At 40.7% G+C, this 15,775-nt stretch overlaps 1 protein-coding gene across 8 annotated transcripts in view; it reads left to right on the top strand.

Annotated features, from left to right (window-relative positions):
• The window catches only part of LOC119243497 (prolyl 4-hydroxylase subunit alpha-2-like), a 143,568-nt gene that overhangs the window by 54,474 nt on the left and 73,319 nt on the right, over positions 1–15,775 (top strand). Inside the window, exon 15 of one of the 8 annotated variants that reach the window (XM_054694434.1) lies at positions 13,076–13,463. The exons of the other annotated variants lie outside the window; for them this stretch is intronic. Within the exon in view, the coding sequence (XP_054550409.1) occupies positions 13,076–13,113 (38 nt within the window). The 3' untranslated portion in view covers positions 13,114–13,463. Of the gene's footprint in view, positions 1–13,075; positions 13,464–15,775 lie in introns of those variants that run through there. 8 annotated transcript variants of the gene reach the window in all.

The following is a 15,775-nucleotide window of genomic DNA, read 5'->3' on the forward strand; positions in this document are numbered from 1 at the left end:
CAGAATGTAAGATGTCTTCTCTTGTATTTTTCTCCCTTATCCTCTCTGTCTTTGTTTCTTCCCTCCCCGCAACCTGAGTCAGTATCCTGAGATTTGCTAGAGTGGTTTCTGATTCCTACCATCCACAATGCAGTGATAAGGTCAACACCACACACCTTACTTGATAGTAGCTATTGTATTCTGTACCCTGGCAAATATGCCAGATATAGCCACGGTATTAGTTTTTCAAGGGGAAATTTTGCATCCTGAACTCTTATTAGGGGCATACAAGATGGATGTTTTGTTCTTTTCATATGGATTATGAAAATTGGTCTGAAGAAAATAAATAATGAGTGGAAGGAAAATTATATTGTCTCTTCATGCGTTGGAGCTGGATAGGGAGGAAGGAGTATTGGATTCACTGATTGTATGATCTTCTAAGATTTTTTTTTTAAAGATTTATTTATTTATTTATTTATTTATACAAGCACTGGGTACAGTCAGAAATGTGGGAGGGTGAGAGAATTCACCAGAGCCAGAGCCGGGAACAGAACAGGCAGACTGACGAAATACGCTGCTGAGGGGAGCAGCGGGTGTGGCAGGAGAGGTCTGCGCACCATGTGGGACCCTTGCCAGCTGCCAGGGATCGAACCGGCGCTGCAGAGGCTGTGGGCAGCTTCACAGCCCAGCGCTCAACCGCTGCACCACGGGGGAGGCCCTGATCTTCTAAGACTTTTTGCATTGTCTGACGAACCACCTATAAAGCACAGGAGATTTTCAGGTAGTATAATGGTTAGAAAGTTGAGGCATCTCTCAATCTATCACCCTGCCTCCTGAGTCACTGCCTACGGAAGACAAGGAAGTCCAGTCTTAGCATTGTGTTCTATGTTCCCAACCCAGTACTTCCTTTTGCCACTTGCCCAAATGGGCTTCTCATTCATGAGAAGATAGCATCCAGATAGCATCACAATAGATATCATCACCAGAGGCTCCCCAGGCACCATGACATCCTGCCAGCCACCTGCCCTACCAGTAAGCTCTCAGACGAGTGAGGGAGGAGGAACCCTGCCCAGCAGAAGATCCATTTATCATCATGATTATATTAATTACCATTCTGAGTCTGCTATATCGGTTTCATATCACTCCATTTCAGTAATACATTCCATTCCCTTGGACCTTCCTGACAACATCACTCATACAAAGTTTTTGTGTATGCAGCAGGACTTAAGACTATTTGAGGTGTCAAAGGTGTTTTGTGTAGCCATGTGCTCCTACCTTTATCCATCATGAGGTTTTTAGTCTTACCTGTCAGTAGTGTTTTCTGCTGCCAACCTCCATTGTCCATCTTCTACCTTTTGGTAAATTCTGCCCCAAACAAAAAGGACAGATTCAAGCTAGAAATGTGCTTGCTGTCCTATGCAATAGCCAGTAGGACACATACAGCTATTTAATTAAATATGAATAATTAATTGAAAATACTTAAAATTCTCAATTGCCTTAACCATATTTCAGTATTTAACCATTTTTCAAGTACTACATGTGACTTGCATCTCATTCATTGGGCTGTGAAGATATTTAACATCCTCATCATCACAGAAAATTATGTTGGATAACACTGATCTACAATAATACCGCCAAATTCCAGCAAGACTGTCCAGGTGGATAGGTGGGTATAGGTGCTCCAAGGCAAGTTCAAGTTTTTCATTACCACTATGTAAAGCAGATATACCTCTTTATTACTCCAGTTATGCATCTGGTAACTGTAAGATTAGACATGTACACAGTCACCCATTCTTACAGGCTGGTATTGTAAACTCAGAAGGAAGAAGAGAAGCATTTTCCAAATTACTCCATTAATTTTCCTTACTCACTATAATGTTAATACTTCATGTTATTATGTAAATCTTGTCTACTCTTTAAAATTGTGCCCATCTATGCCTATCATAAAGAAGAAATAAGCCCATCTCTAAGGGATGCAGAAGAAGCTCCTCTTATCTCTTCCTTCTAAGAGTATTCACCTTCTCCCCAGTCTCTGAGGAAACTTTAGAAGTAGACCCAGGGAGTCACAGCATTGGGAAGGCCTCAGATGTAGTCTTTCTTATTTTCACACCTTAACCATAAAGGAAGCCCTTCTTTTTCCTGGGATGGAGCATTGTAGTTCCCACAGCTATTCTATGAAATCATTATAGAGTGGGTGGAAGAGGGTGAGGGTAATGCTTTGGCATGAACTTTTTTGGTAACCTTAGGAGTGGATCTATAAAAACCAGAGGGTTTTTTTTTCCTTTACCACACCACCCCCAGGATTCCATTTCCTGCATATATGGCATCAGCACCTCTAGCCATGGGCCCAGGCCTTTGGACCTTGCCTCGGGAGGCCTTTGCCCTCTGCTTTGAGTTCCATTTATATCTTTCCAGTGGAAACAATGACTTTACCTGCCCTTGCTTGGTTGGCAGGCTCTTTCTTCTCTTACTTGGTTGACTGCTATGGGAATTTGTCTTTACCCACAAGGGTAAAAGTCATTTTGCTCCATGTTGAAGAAACAGGTCGGTAATGGTTTTATCTGCCAATACTACCCATGTATGTGAACAGAACCTCTGCTCCCAGTGAAGACCCCTGCTTCTGTCTCTAGCCCTTTCCTACTTCTATTCTGTTTGACTTTTACTCTCCTCATTTTCTGACCCTGATGTTGTCCCAGATCTTTATTTCTCCCTCACTCTACCCCAGATTCAAGGTGCATGGATAAGTACAAAATTTGGGCAAAGAACCTTGGGAACAGATGTTTCTGAGAGGCAAGGTAAGGACATGGGGAAAAGTGCACAGATTCTATGAATGCTGGTGCCTGCCTGCCAGACTTGACTTTCCACAGTGTTCTCACCTTTCTGTCTTAGAACTTCTTTCAACAGAGGAGCTCTTATCACCTGGCCCCCTGGCTGTTTTATGCCTTGTGCCTGTCCAACATGCCAAATTTGTGGTAAGTCAGCTATGCTGTGGTAATGAGTTGGCTCATGTCCCCACCTATAGGGGGGACCAGATTGATCTATGAGCATGGCAGTGAGGCTGAGATAGAGACAACAGGAAAACATCTCAAATCAAGTCACTCTTTGGCCACAGGGCTCCCTGCAGAGGGAGCAGTTCCCTGTAGCCTTTGCTTAGCTGACTCCTGATGATTTAATAAAAATTAATTTTGTTTTTATTATTTTTTAAAGACTTATTTATTTATACAAGAATTGGGGTACAGGCCAGATATGAGGGAGGGTGAGAGGATTCACCAGAGACAGAGCGGGGAACACAACAGGCAGATTGAAATACACTGCTGAGGGGAGCAACGGGTGAGACAGGAGAAGCCTGCCGCACCATGTGGGTATCTCCCCAGCTGGCTGGGATTGAACCCAGCCACAGGGCAGCACTCAATGCCTGCACCACCAGGGAAGCCCTAATTTTTTTTTTTTAATTATCTAAATGATGCAGGAATATATTATCTTCTTGTGACATATTAATATTAAATTTCTTTGAATAAGACAAAGTTATTTAACCTTATGATTGCAAAATTGTTATGTGAAAGTGGCTCTTTGACTGTCACACAGGATCCCAGTCCACTCCTCTCATTCCCAGAAGTTAAGGTTCTCACCTAAGTGTATATCCTTCCAGATCCTTATTTACATATTTATTTACTGACCCTAGATAACTGTAGAAAACAGAAAGGAGTGTTTTATAGCTTTCAGCTATTCTTTGTCCCCCTTCCTTCCTAAGTGATGTACTGCATTTATTACTGTGCATTTATCAGTCATTGAAATCTCATAGAGATCTCTCCATATTGCTTCTGAGATATATGAATTTTTTTAAAGATTTATTTATTTTTTATACAAGAGCTGGGGTACAGGCCAGAGGTGCAGGAGGGTGAGAGGATTCACCAGAGACAGAGCGGGGAGCAGAACAGGCAGAGGGACCAAAATACACTGCTGAGGGGAGCAGCGGGCACAACAGGAGAGGTCTGCCATGCCATGTGGGTTTCTCCCTGGCCAGCTGGGAATTGAACCCGAGCTGCAGAAGCTGCAGACAACTTCACAGCACTGCGCCACCAGGGAGGCCCAATATATGAATTTTTGAGTAGCTGCACAATATTCTCTAGCATGAACACACCTCAGTTTATTTCTTGTCTCTGGTTTATATTTTATGTATCTTCCAATTTTCACTATTACTAAATAAGATGCAAGAATGTTCTTATATATGCCTTATTAAAGCACTTGAGCAAGGGGCAGGCGGTTGAGTGCAGCGCTGTGAAGCTGTCCGCAGCCTCTGCAGTACCCGTTAGACACCCCCTCCCCCCAGCCTCGGAGCAACCCACATAGCGAGCAGACCTCTCCTGTCTCACCTGCTGCTCCCCTCAGCAGTGTATTTCCGTCAATCTGCCTGTCCTGTTCTCCGCTCTGTCTCTGGTGAATCCTCTCACCGTCCTGTGCATTTGGACTGTATCCCAGCTCTTGTATAAATAAAATAAATTTAAAAAAAAAAAAGATTTCTTAAAAAAAAAAAGCACTTGAGCAAGTATCTTTCTTAGGTGAATATGACAAAAAAATTACAGAATCATAGGGTATAAATATTTACATATTTTTTGGAGAAAAGTTAGGCCCCACTAACAGACACTAACATTACACACCCACTTACATCCTGTTGAGATCATTGTTTTTGTATGTCAAATGTTGCATACAGAATTTTCTGTTATATTTCTCAAGTTCTTTAGTTATGCCAAACATCCTTTTATCATATCATTGGGCATTTTGTTTCTTTTCTATAAATTACTTGTTCATATCCCTTTTTTATTGTTAAGATTTTGCTTCTTTACTTTTAGATACCCCTTGTATATTCTGGGCATTAATTCTTTGTCTATCACAAGTGTTAACAAATATATTTTCTGTGTATCTCATTTGTCTTACTTGGTGCCAAAGTGTTTTTCTTTTGATGGAGTAAAATTACCAATTTTTAATTTTTTAAGTTTATTTATTTATTTATTTGTTTAGAAAAAGAAAAAGTTTATTGAGGAGAAAAGAAACAGAAATAAAGTGGGACTCCCAGTCCATGGAACCAGGCCAGGAAGGGGCAAGGAAGCCCTATCAATTTTTTAAATGACTCAATTTTTTACATTTTATTTTAAAAGGTTTCTTTTCCCCCAAGGTAATAAAAATTTTGTCCTATATATTTTCTACTATGTTTATTTTTTTTTAAATTTTAATGAAGAAACATGGGTTTATGACACTGTATGGATGGCATTATGATTTGATTGCTCTATATACTATATACATTATGATCACCATCAAATGTTTAGTTTTTCTGTTAATACCGTATGGTTGAGTCCCTTTACCCAGTTTTTCCATTCCCTTCCTTTTCCCTGTGGTAACCACCATTTTCCTCTTCTAATCTAACAGTTGGTTTCTGTTTGTTTTTTTTTTTTATTTGTTTGTTTTAATATTTAAAGATTAACAAAAGGTTTATTTACAAGGGAAGGGGAATGAGGAAATGTACAACTCAGGGAGAAAAGAGGGAGATAAATTCTTAAATATGTACTACTCATTCCACCAACCTGGAATCCCAAATGACCCACCAAGACCAAACCTGCCTGGCCAAGAGCACGAGCTAAGTGTGCCGGACCCCACTAACATGGCTGGTTTTTATTTACAAACAGAGAAAATGGCTGCTTAACTCCGCCCTTAGGTTCTCGCCACTTCCCTTTGGGGATCCTGGGATTTGTATTTTCTGGTGTCTTGATGGAGTGGGGGTGGTATCCACAAAGCCTGTATGGAATTAGTTTCACTTTCTGCCATCATTTCCATGGTGTTGAAGATCAAATGTGTGGATGCTGGGGTATAGTCTCAGATGAAAATTTTTCTCAGGGTTCCCATTGGAAAGCAAACCAGTCTCTCCAGGTATTGTCTATTATGGAAAGCAAAAGTCCTCCATTCCTGGGAAATAGTTTATCAGTCCAAGCCAAAAACCAAAAAACAAATAAAAAAATAACTGGAGGCATTAGCCAAAACAAAACAGCAAAGATACCAAATCACAGGAAAAATATTAAAATTGATTCAACTTACGCAACAACAGGTTCTCTCAACCTTGATCCCAAATTGTTTCAACAGTGTAGCAAAAGTTTGCAATCCAAATCTACTTTTAAACCATATTACCTATTTTGCATAAAATCACAGGGCAGAATAACTAAGCAGCAATTTTAGCTGCTTTGTTGGAATACTTCATAAAGAATCAGAGCGAACTCTTGACATACGGTCCACATAGGATTCAAGAACAAAGTTGGTCTCATCCGACTCTACCTGGGCTTCCATTTCTCGAGGGTACCAGGGCTTTTTCTTTTTCTGGTTGTCCAGTCCTGCCATGGAGGCAGCTTCCCCACCTCCCTTGTAGGTCTCTGGAGCCTATGAACAAAGCAATAGGTTCTCTTCTTCTTGGTCCAGCTCTGTGTCAACTTCCTGGAAGATTCCACTCAAAGCCACACAATGAAACTCATGTCCATTTGTTTTAGTTTAAGCAGACAAAATCCCTATAGAAGTTATGCAAAAATAGACTCTGAGATAAGTAGTAAAAAAATTACTACCACTATTTTCATGTTGTGTTGATATCAAGGGGAGAGAAAATGTGAACACAAGTTAGCTTTGCTGGAAAAAAACAACATTGGTTTCACTTATAGCAGGAATATAGGGGAACCCAACAAGACATTAGTGTAAAAAAATAATAACAGTACAAAACACAACAAAGCAAAAACGGACAATTATAAATCACAGACATACTGCAGGGGAGGAGGAGAGAGAGGGATGAGAGGGAGGGAGGGAGGAGCACAGGGGACTGAGTTGATGGTGCACGGGTGCATTGGTGAAGGGAACTATGGGGACTACACCTGAGGGGGTTGGGAGAACCACATATTGTTTAAAAATGAACAGTGATGTAAAAAAAATTTTTTAAAAAGATGAAAAAAAGGAAAAAAAATTGAAGGTTATGTTTTGATTGTCAACATTGTAATACTGAACTAAGCTGGTGCCTTCATGGAGATTGAATGTTGTTGTTTCTGCTGTTTTCTGATATTTATGGCAAAGCTTCCCAGAAATCAAGTAAAAATTTGGTTGTCTGTCATTTGGTTGATAGAAGGAAATTTTGTGGAACCTCAGTAGAGCTCCTGAGACATTCCACAAGATTTCTCCCTTTCCTCTTGGGAAAGGCATTGGATGAATATGTCCTAGTAGAGTAAAACTAGAAGGGAAACATTGTCACTTGGGAAAATGGGAAACACTTTGACATGTACAGAAATGTTCACATTGGTTTTCTAAAATGTGTATATAACCCCTCAATACCTGATACATATGTAAATTGTCAATGGTGATTGTTGCCTTGCAGTGTTATATGGTACAGAAATTGTTTCTGGAGAAAATAGGGAGTAAAGGCCTCAACAGATTCCTATTGATGGAACTATTGAGAGTAAAAAAAATTTCCTACAAAGAACTGAATAGACCTGGAAATACACCTGATTTTTACTAAGTTTTCTTTGATATAATATTGGTAATTTTTTTTTTTTTTTTTGCGTTTTGTTCTGAATCCACAAAGTTTTCTTGTATTGAGTGACCAGGATCTGTTTTGTTTTAAATGCTTGTTTGTTTTGTTTCTTTGGCTTCATCATCTGACTTATTTCATTTATCATAATACCCTTTAGGTCCAACCATGTTGTCACAAATTACAAAATTTCACATTTTTTTAAGAGCCAAGGTAGTAGTCCCTCAGCTATATATACTATATCTTCTATAGCCATTCATTCATTGATGAGAATTTAAGTTGTTTACGTATCTTGGCTATTGAAAATAATTCTGCACACTTTTCACAGTGGCTAAAATATGGAAATAACCCACTTACCTGACAACAGATGAATGAGTAAAGAAGATGTGGTATGTATACATAATGGAATACCACTCAGCCATAAAAATGATAAAATCTTGCTATTTGCAATAGTTTGGATGTTTCTTAAGGTAATTATGCTAAGTGAAATAAGTTAGAAAGAGGGAAATACCATGATTTCACTCATTTGTGGAATATAAAGGAAAAAAAAAACAAAACAAAAAATAAACCCTTAGACTCTGACAAGAGAATAGTTATTACCAGAGAGGAAAATAGGGGAGGAAATAGGTAGAGGGAGCTCATTGTCTAGTGATAGATGGTGATTGGACATTTGCTGGTGGATGTGGTGAGAAAATGTAATCTTGGAACTTATATAGTGTTGTAAACTAATGCTACCTTAAAAAAACAAAGAATATTTTCAAGCTACATTGAAAAAAAGGAAAGGGAGGGAGGGAGAGAAAGGAGGAAAAAGAAAATGAGAAAGAGAGGGGAAGGAGGGAGGGAAGAAGGGAGAGATGAAAAGAAGAAAGGAAGGAAGGAAGTCCTGCTGCAGTGAACATAGGGGTACGTATGTCTCTTTGATTTGTGTTTTCATGTTTTTTTGGTTGAATCCTAGTGTAATAACTGGACCATATGGCATTTCCATTCTTAATTTTTTTAGGAATCTCCAGATTGTTTTCTGTGTGGTTTAACCAGTTTACATCCCCACTAATGATGCCTAAGTGTTGCTGTTTCTCCACACCCTGAAACACTTATTGTTCCTTGTCTTTTTGATATAATCTGTTCTCACAGATATGATATCTCATTGTGGTCTTGATTTTAATTTCCTTAAGAAGTGATAATGGGGCCTCCCTGGCGGTGCAGGGGGTTAATACACAACCCTTGAAGCTGCCCACAGCCTCTGCAGCACAAGTTCAATCCCCAGCTGGCCAGGGAGCAACCCACATGGCGCAGCAGACCTCTCCTGACTCACCTACTGCTCCCTCAGCAGTGTATATCGGTCAGTCTGCCTGTTCTGTTCCCCACTCTGTCTCTAGTGAATTCTCTCACCCCCCACATCTCTGGCCTGTACCCCAGCTCTTGTATGCAAAAACAAATAAATCTTTTTTAAAAAAATAAGTGATAATGAACACATATTATGTGACTTTTGGCCATCTGCATGTCTTCTTTGAGAAGTTTCTGTTTGGATCCTCTGCCCATATGTTGATCAGATTGTTTTTTTGTTGTTGAATTGTATGAGTTCTTTATATATTTTTTGTATTACCTCTTGTGTGAGTTGTGAATATCTTCTCCCATTCAGTTATTGTTGTAGCTGTTGTTTTTTGTTTTTTGGTTTTTTGTTTGTTTGTTTGTTTTATGGTAGTTTCTCTCACTATGCTAACACTTTGTAGTTGATGTAGTCATGGTGGCTTATTTAGCTTTTGTTTCCCTTGCTATTGGAGTTAAATCCCCAAAGATGTCTCTAAGGCCAGTATCAATGAACTTAATGCCTTTGTTTTATTTTATATATATTTAATGGTTTCAGATATTACATTCAAGTCTTGAATCCATTTTAAATTAATCTTTGTGTATGGTGTAAGTTTCAGTTTTTTAGGTGTGGCTATCTATTTTTCCCAACATTTATTTGAAGAGATTTTTCTTTCTCCATTGTATGCTCTTCACTCCTGTGTCATAAATTAACTCTTTATATATGTATGGATTTATTTCTAGGCTCTCAGTTCTTCCAGTCGATCTGTGTGTCTGCTTTTATTCAAATTATTACAGCTTTGTAGTGTATTTTAAAGACAGGGCACATGAGACCTCTATTTTTGTTTTATGTTCATTCTTTATATTCAAGGCTTTAATATATATGAATTTATTTTTGTGAATGGTGAGATTAGGGATCTAGCTTTATTTTTCCTCTTAAGAAATAATCATCTCCCCAGTACTTATTCTTGTCTTACCTTGATAACACTATTCTGAATTTCCCAGTTGTGTGGTTTATGTGGATCAGTCTTACCGTCATCTCGTAAAGTGTATACTACTTTGCTTACGTCAGTGAATGCATTCCACCCCCCTAGGTCATGAGTGGTTCAGGTGGTGAATGACCCTTTGGGGGCCACAATGAATGAATTAACATTTGATGGGAGCTTCTGAGTAGGAGGCTTTCTTTTTAGTACTGACTGTTTCAGTTGCCACTGATCATCATCTTCTTCCCTCAAGGAAAAGCTAGCTATAGGATGAGCCAGTACAGAGAGCAAAAGACACCAGGTTATTGCTGACATCTTTGATCTGCTGGATCAGTCCTTTTCTGAAATCCAATGTACCTCTGGGCATTTCCTTTACATGAGCCAGTAGATTTTCTCTATTGTTTAAGCCAATTTGAGTTGTTCTTTTTTTACTTAAAACTAAAAGTATGTCAAGTTAGTTTAATAACAATTATTTCAATACTATTTATTTTCAGATTCATCTGTTTCACCACTTGTGGTAGATTCAGGCCCATTCTTTGAAAGGTCCAAGTAAACATGAGCAGAAAATTCTTAAGACTCTACCGTTAGGTAAGGTTAGATTGCCTAAAATACTTGTGACAAGAATTATGAAGACCTAGAATATGCATATAAGTCTGTGTGATGTGGCTTACTGAAGAGCAGAGTCATCGCATTTGGTGGTATTAGCTGTTCCTGTTGCTAACATGGCTAGGATTGTAAAATGCAGTGACTGCTTTTCTGGGCTCTTCTGACTTGGTAGACATATTCTATGAAGGCTGCAATCCCATTAAACTTGGGGAATGTCTTGTGAGAAAACAAGAAGGTTAATGAGAAACCACAACTCCCTCATGTCATGAATATCCTTTGTGCTCCTAATTATTAACTGTCAAGAATAAACCAAATTAAAGGCAATTTTGAACGGAATCAATCAGCATTATCATCCACCAAGTCTAGATCCCTAAATCTGAACTTTTCCCATTCTATAAATCATATAAATATGTGGGATTATTTCTGGACTGTTCTCTGGCTCATTAATTTACTTGTTTGTTTTTTATAAACCAGTACTGCACTGTTTAAACACAGTTCCCCTATAACACACTCTATCATATAGGGAAAATCTTCCACCCTAGTTTTTTAAAATGATCTCAAATACTCTTTCACATGAATTTTAGTATCTATCAGGATCTATGAGAAGTTTTGTAGGGATTTTGATTTTGGTGGAATTGAGATAGTAGTTGAGATAGACTAATTGGAAGAGAATTAAATTTTGTGGTCTTTGAAAAAGCTGCTGATTTTTTGGTAGTTAATCACGTATCTGATCACATTACTCAACTCCTGGGTTTTCTGTGTAGAGCCTCGCATCATCACAGAGTAATATAATATAATGATGAAGAACACGCTATGAAGTCAGACTACCTGGATTTAAATTCTGGTTCTGCCATTTACTAACTCAGTATCTCAACTTCCTTATTATTTAGTTTCCTCATCTGTAAAAATGGGTGTGATAGTTATGCCTACCTCATAAAGTGGTTGTTAGGATTGAACAGCTAACATATAAATCATTAAATATACAGCAAGTGGTAACAAATTCCTTATTTATATTTAAATAGTCATTTTTTTTAATCCTTATAACTATTTTTCTTAATGCTCTGCCTAGGACTTAGTAGCATAGATAACAGCTGTTATTGTCTTATTCCTTCCTTTAATGTTTTCACCTAATGTTTTAGTATTAAAATACATTTGCTATAATTTTTTGGTATATTCTTTGATCTTATGAAGGATGCTCCCATGGCATTACTACTATAAATAGTTGGCTAAAATAAAAAACAAGGGCAAAGCACTAAGCACTAGACTAACCATGCCCAGAGCCTTTTAGGCATAAAGTAGCTGGAGCCACAAGGAAAGTGGAGGCTGCAGGTGCTCCAAGCAGCCAGCCACCTGCCCTCCTCTGTACGTGACTCCAGGCTTAGAGGGGCACAGTGGTGATGTGCTTAGATTGTGCATGTGGTTGTCTCTCTCTAGTAATGGTGAAGGCTTTGACCTCCATGGACAGGCATGTATGCAGGGATGTGTGTGTGTGTTTATGTGCATGCGTGCTTGTGTATGGGTGCTCAAACTAGTCTGGTCACTGTAGCATCAGCCATATGGGGTCCTTGTTTAGCCACTCTTTCTGCAGGAAGGGGTGAGGGACTCCTGGAAGTGGTGTCTCTTTTGGATTATTATAGTTTTCTTTGTGTACCACCCTACATTATCTGCCCCCACCCCCTAGAGGCAGGCAGGGTGATGACTGAAGCATCAGACCTGTGGTTTCCGTAACAGGAAGTGATTTAGATGCTGAAAACTAATTTTAGATGAGCTGATATGGGGTTTTCAAAGAATACTTTAGGGGTGGTTTTAGACTCAAGGCTCATCCCCCTTTTCCTCTCATCTACAAGGAACTGGCAGTTTCCCACTGTCTTTGTCACTGTCTAGCTGTGTGAACTCATGCACAGCTGGGCAGTGTACTTGGGTAGAAAGCCAGGATTGATTTTCCCTGGATTCCAGGCTGCCTGAGTCATTGTTTTTAGCCCTGAGCCCCAGGCAGACTCTTGTGACTCAGCACAGGCTGACTGTAGATCAGGCTGACCTAGTACCTCTTATCCCTCGTGAGGACAGATTGGAGACGCTGAGAGTCCCGTCAGGACAGGGCTGTCCATCCTTACTTGGACTGAGCCCTGGGCTAGAGGTGATTTGAAGCTTCTGGGGCAAGGGGATTATCCTCTTGGATTGCAAGCATTGTAATGGGGTATCTCCCTCCCAAACCTCTTAGAATGGAGGGCACTCAGACCTAGGATGATTATACTAGAGATGCCATTAGTGCTTTCAACACTGGAATTTGGGACCCCTGCTGGTAGCAGAAGACACAGAAAAGCAGAATAATAGGCAGAGAACTCTCAGAGAGAGTGAAATCCCACTGGTTGGCACCCCAGAGTCAAATGGTTTCTGTTTTTGCCAAGCTTTGAGCCCAGAAAACAGTAGTCTGGGGATCCCTGAGCACCTATACTAAGGTCTACAAAACCCATTTTCATCTGCTATTCCATTCCCCAGGGCTTCCACAAAACCCCTGAAATGGAGAATGCTACCCTAATCTCAAAGAAGCAGCCAGACTTCACTACACTAAGGGAAATGGCCCAGGGCTACATGTAATGCAGGTTGCATCAGAGCTAAGTCAGGTACTAACCTTTCATCATATTGCCAACAGGAGGCCCAACATTCCAGGGAAGAGCTCTGCACGTGTGATACAAGCAGTAGTCAGTGTGAGCCTCTGCCATAAGCATGGACTTCTGGAAGACTGGGAGAAGTGTAATTGAAGTCTTTGCCAGTGCCTATTCTACTCTTTGCCCTCTTGTTTTGGGGTATAGTGGAGTCTGGGAGATAAGATCAGGTCTCTAGGTATTGGTTGGTTTGCAAGAGGAATCACCTCCACTCTGGAGAGACTGTAAACAAACATTCCCGGGGCAAACAATAGTCAACCTTCTCTTTGGCCTCTGCAGCAATCAGTCTTCTGAAGAGGACTAATCAGCGCAGGACTGATGGTTCAGGCTGGCATCAGACCCAGAAAGGAGAAGCACATGCTCACAAAGTTCCAGTGTTTGCAGCCTAATGGCATAGAGTTGTAAACTAAGCTCTGCTTTGAGAGTTCCATAGAAGGTGTCTTTGACCTATTTTCAAGGGCTGTGGTGGCAGGAGGAATTTTTGGTCACATCATAAAGGGTTTTGTGGCCACCTGTGATAGACCCAGCTCAGGAAGTTGTAATTTTCCACGATTAGGTTATTAGTCATCAATGTGATCCCTGCCTCCAGCCCTGGTCCCTGTGCTCCTTCAGCTGACAGAAGTGCCACTTCAGTGTGGCAGCCTGTCTCCTTAGGTTAGATCTCAGCAGCTGGCTAAAGCCCTGGGGGCCCTGAACACTGAAGTTGGGCCCTCAGTATGTTTGCCTTGTTAGCGGAACTTCACAGTCCCATTCCAGGATTTACCCTGCTTTTTAAGTTCTTTAAGCACCAGATTTTTTTCATGGAAAAAATCCCTCAAGGTCTCAATGAAGTGATGTAGGTGGAGGAAATCTGTTACATGGAAGGCCTGTGTGCTCTGTGATATGGGTAACTATGAGGGCCCAGTCTGTGACCTTTCTGGGGCATTTCCATTTTCAAAACAGAGAAAGTCTTAAACCAAAGGAATACATTAATGGAAGTATTTTATAAAGTGCTTTCAGGGAAAGTGCTTGCCCTTTTGAAAGATGGAACTGTGTGGCAATCATTCTTGGTCCCCCCAGCTTCATTTAGGGGGAGAAAATTAGGTGTAGCCTATCCCTTCTTCCAAACTTCTGGATTGTCTCATCACAGCTCCTGGACTCAACCAGAAACTTCTGAGAAGCATTCCTGTGCTTGGTTGGTGGACCACCACTGAGATGAAGAGAACTGCCCCTTGAGCCTTATGAACAAAGCCATGAGGACAGTTATGAACCTTGGTTTCCAGCTGGTGATATTTTCCTAAATGGGAAGGGCCAAATTGGGTGTCCTCTCTGGCCTCTTTCCCAAGCCTGCAACTGCCTCTGGCTTGGACTCTCTGTTGATTCCTCGTTCAGGGCATGCTTGTGTTGAACACAAACACAAGAGGCAAGAGTTGTTGCCATTGAGGCACGCAGGATGGGATGGGGTTGGAGGAACTAGGCTTTTCTTACTCTAATTTCTATCGGAAACAGTCTTGATGTAGCCACAGGGGTGTGTGCATTTATTTGAAAGTAAACTCTTGTTTTCTGAAGTCCTGAAGGCTACTTTGATTCCGGAAGAACCAAGAATTAGCCCAAAGTTTGTGGTGTTTCAGAGCCTCCAAAGATCGTTTTTATGTCTGTAAAGTGCTGTAACCTACCAACTTGACCAACCCAGGTCTCAGGTGCTGATGTGAGTCAGAGAATGGGACTAAGAAATACTTTAGCCTCCAAGTTTTGGACAGTCTTCTCAAAGAATTCAGGAAGAGTATGGCTTGCCCCATGTGGGGAAGTGGGAGTGGCAAATGGGAAGACACTACATCCAGGGTAGGTTTAGAGGGAATCTTGTCAGGTGAATGTGGTTCATGTACAAACTATAAATAAGAAACCTGGAGGAGGGGGCCTCCCCGGTGGCGCAGCGGGTTGAGCGCAGCGCTGTGAAGCTGTCCGCAGCCTCTGCAGTGTGGGTTCAATTCCCGGCCGGCCGGGGAGATTCCCACATGGCGGGCAGACCTCTCCTGCCTCGCCCGCTGCTCCCCTCAGCAGTGCTTTTGGTCTGTCTGCCTGTTCTGGTCCCCATTCTGTCTCTGGTGAATCCTCTCACCCTCCCGCACCTCTGGCCTGTATTCCAGCTCTTGTATAAATTTAAAAAAAAAAAAAAAACTTAAAAAAAAAAAGAAGAAACCAGGAGAACTAGTGTGAACGAGATGACCACTCTGCCCTCAGAGAAACAGAAGTCTGAGTTCATAGGGAAATGACTTTTAAATATTCCAGGTGGGCAAGTCCCAGACATCATTGTATGCTTCTTTGACAGACATCCTTATCAATATGTTTCTCATTTCCACACCTTAAACATTAACAGTGCTGACCACAACTGAGGACTTTGGGAATGACTCAGGATCACTGCTTAGGCTGGCCATTGTGCATTGAAACCATCTCAGTGCAGGTGCAACTGGAGAAGGGACCAGCCCTAAATGGGCACCACCCTCTAAAAGAGTCTCTAGACTGTTTTTGAGGCACAAATCAATTTTCTTTGAATCCTTTTCCTCATTCTTTCTGAAATTCATTTGGTAGATAGAGCCGGATGTTTGAAGCACAAAAGAACCAACTCCATTTCTTGACTGTCACCTACTAGTTGCAGACCTCATTGCTCCTATTCATTTATTCATTCAGCATATTTTGCTTGAGCATAT

The sequence above is a fragment of the Talpa occidentalis genome, unplaced genomic scaffold (genome assembly GCF_014898055.3).
Source record: "Talpa occidentalis isolate TD23 unplaced genomic scaffold, MPIMG_talOcc4v2.1 talOcc4.13, whole genome shotgun sequence".
Lineage (NCBI taxonomy): Eukaryota > Metazoa > Chordata > Mammalia > Eulipotyphla > Talpidae > Talpa > Talpa occidentalis.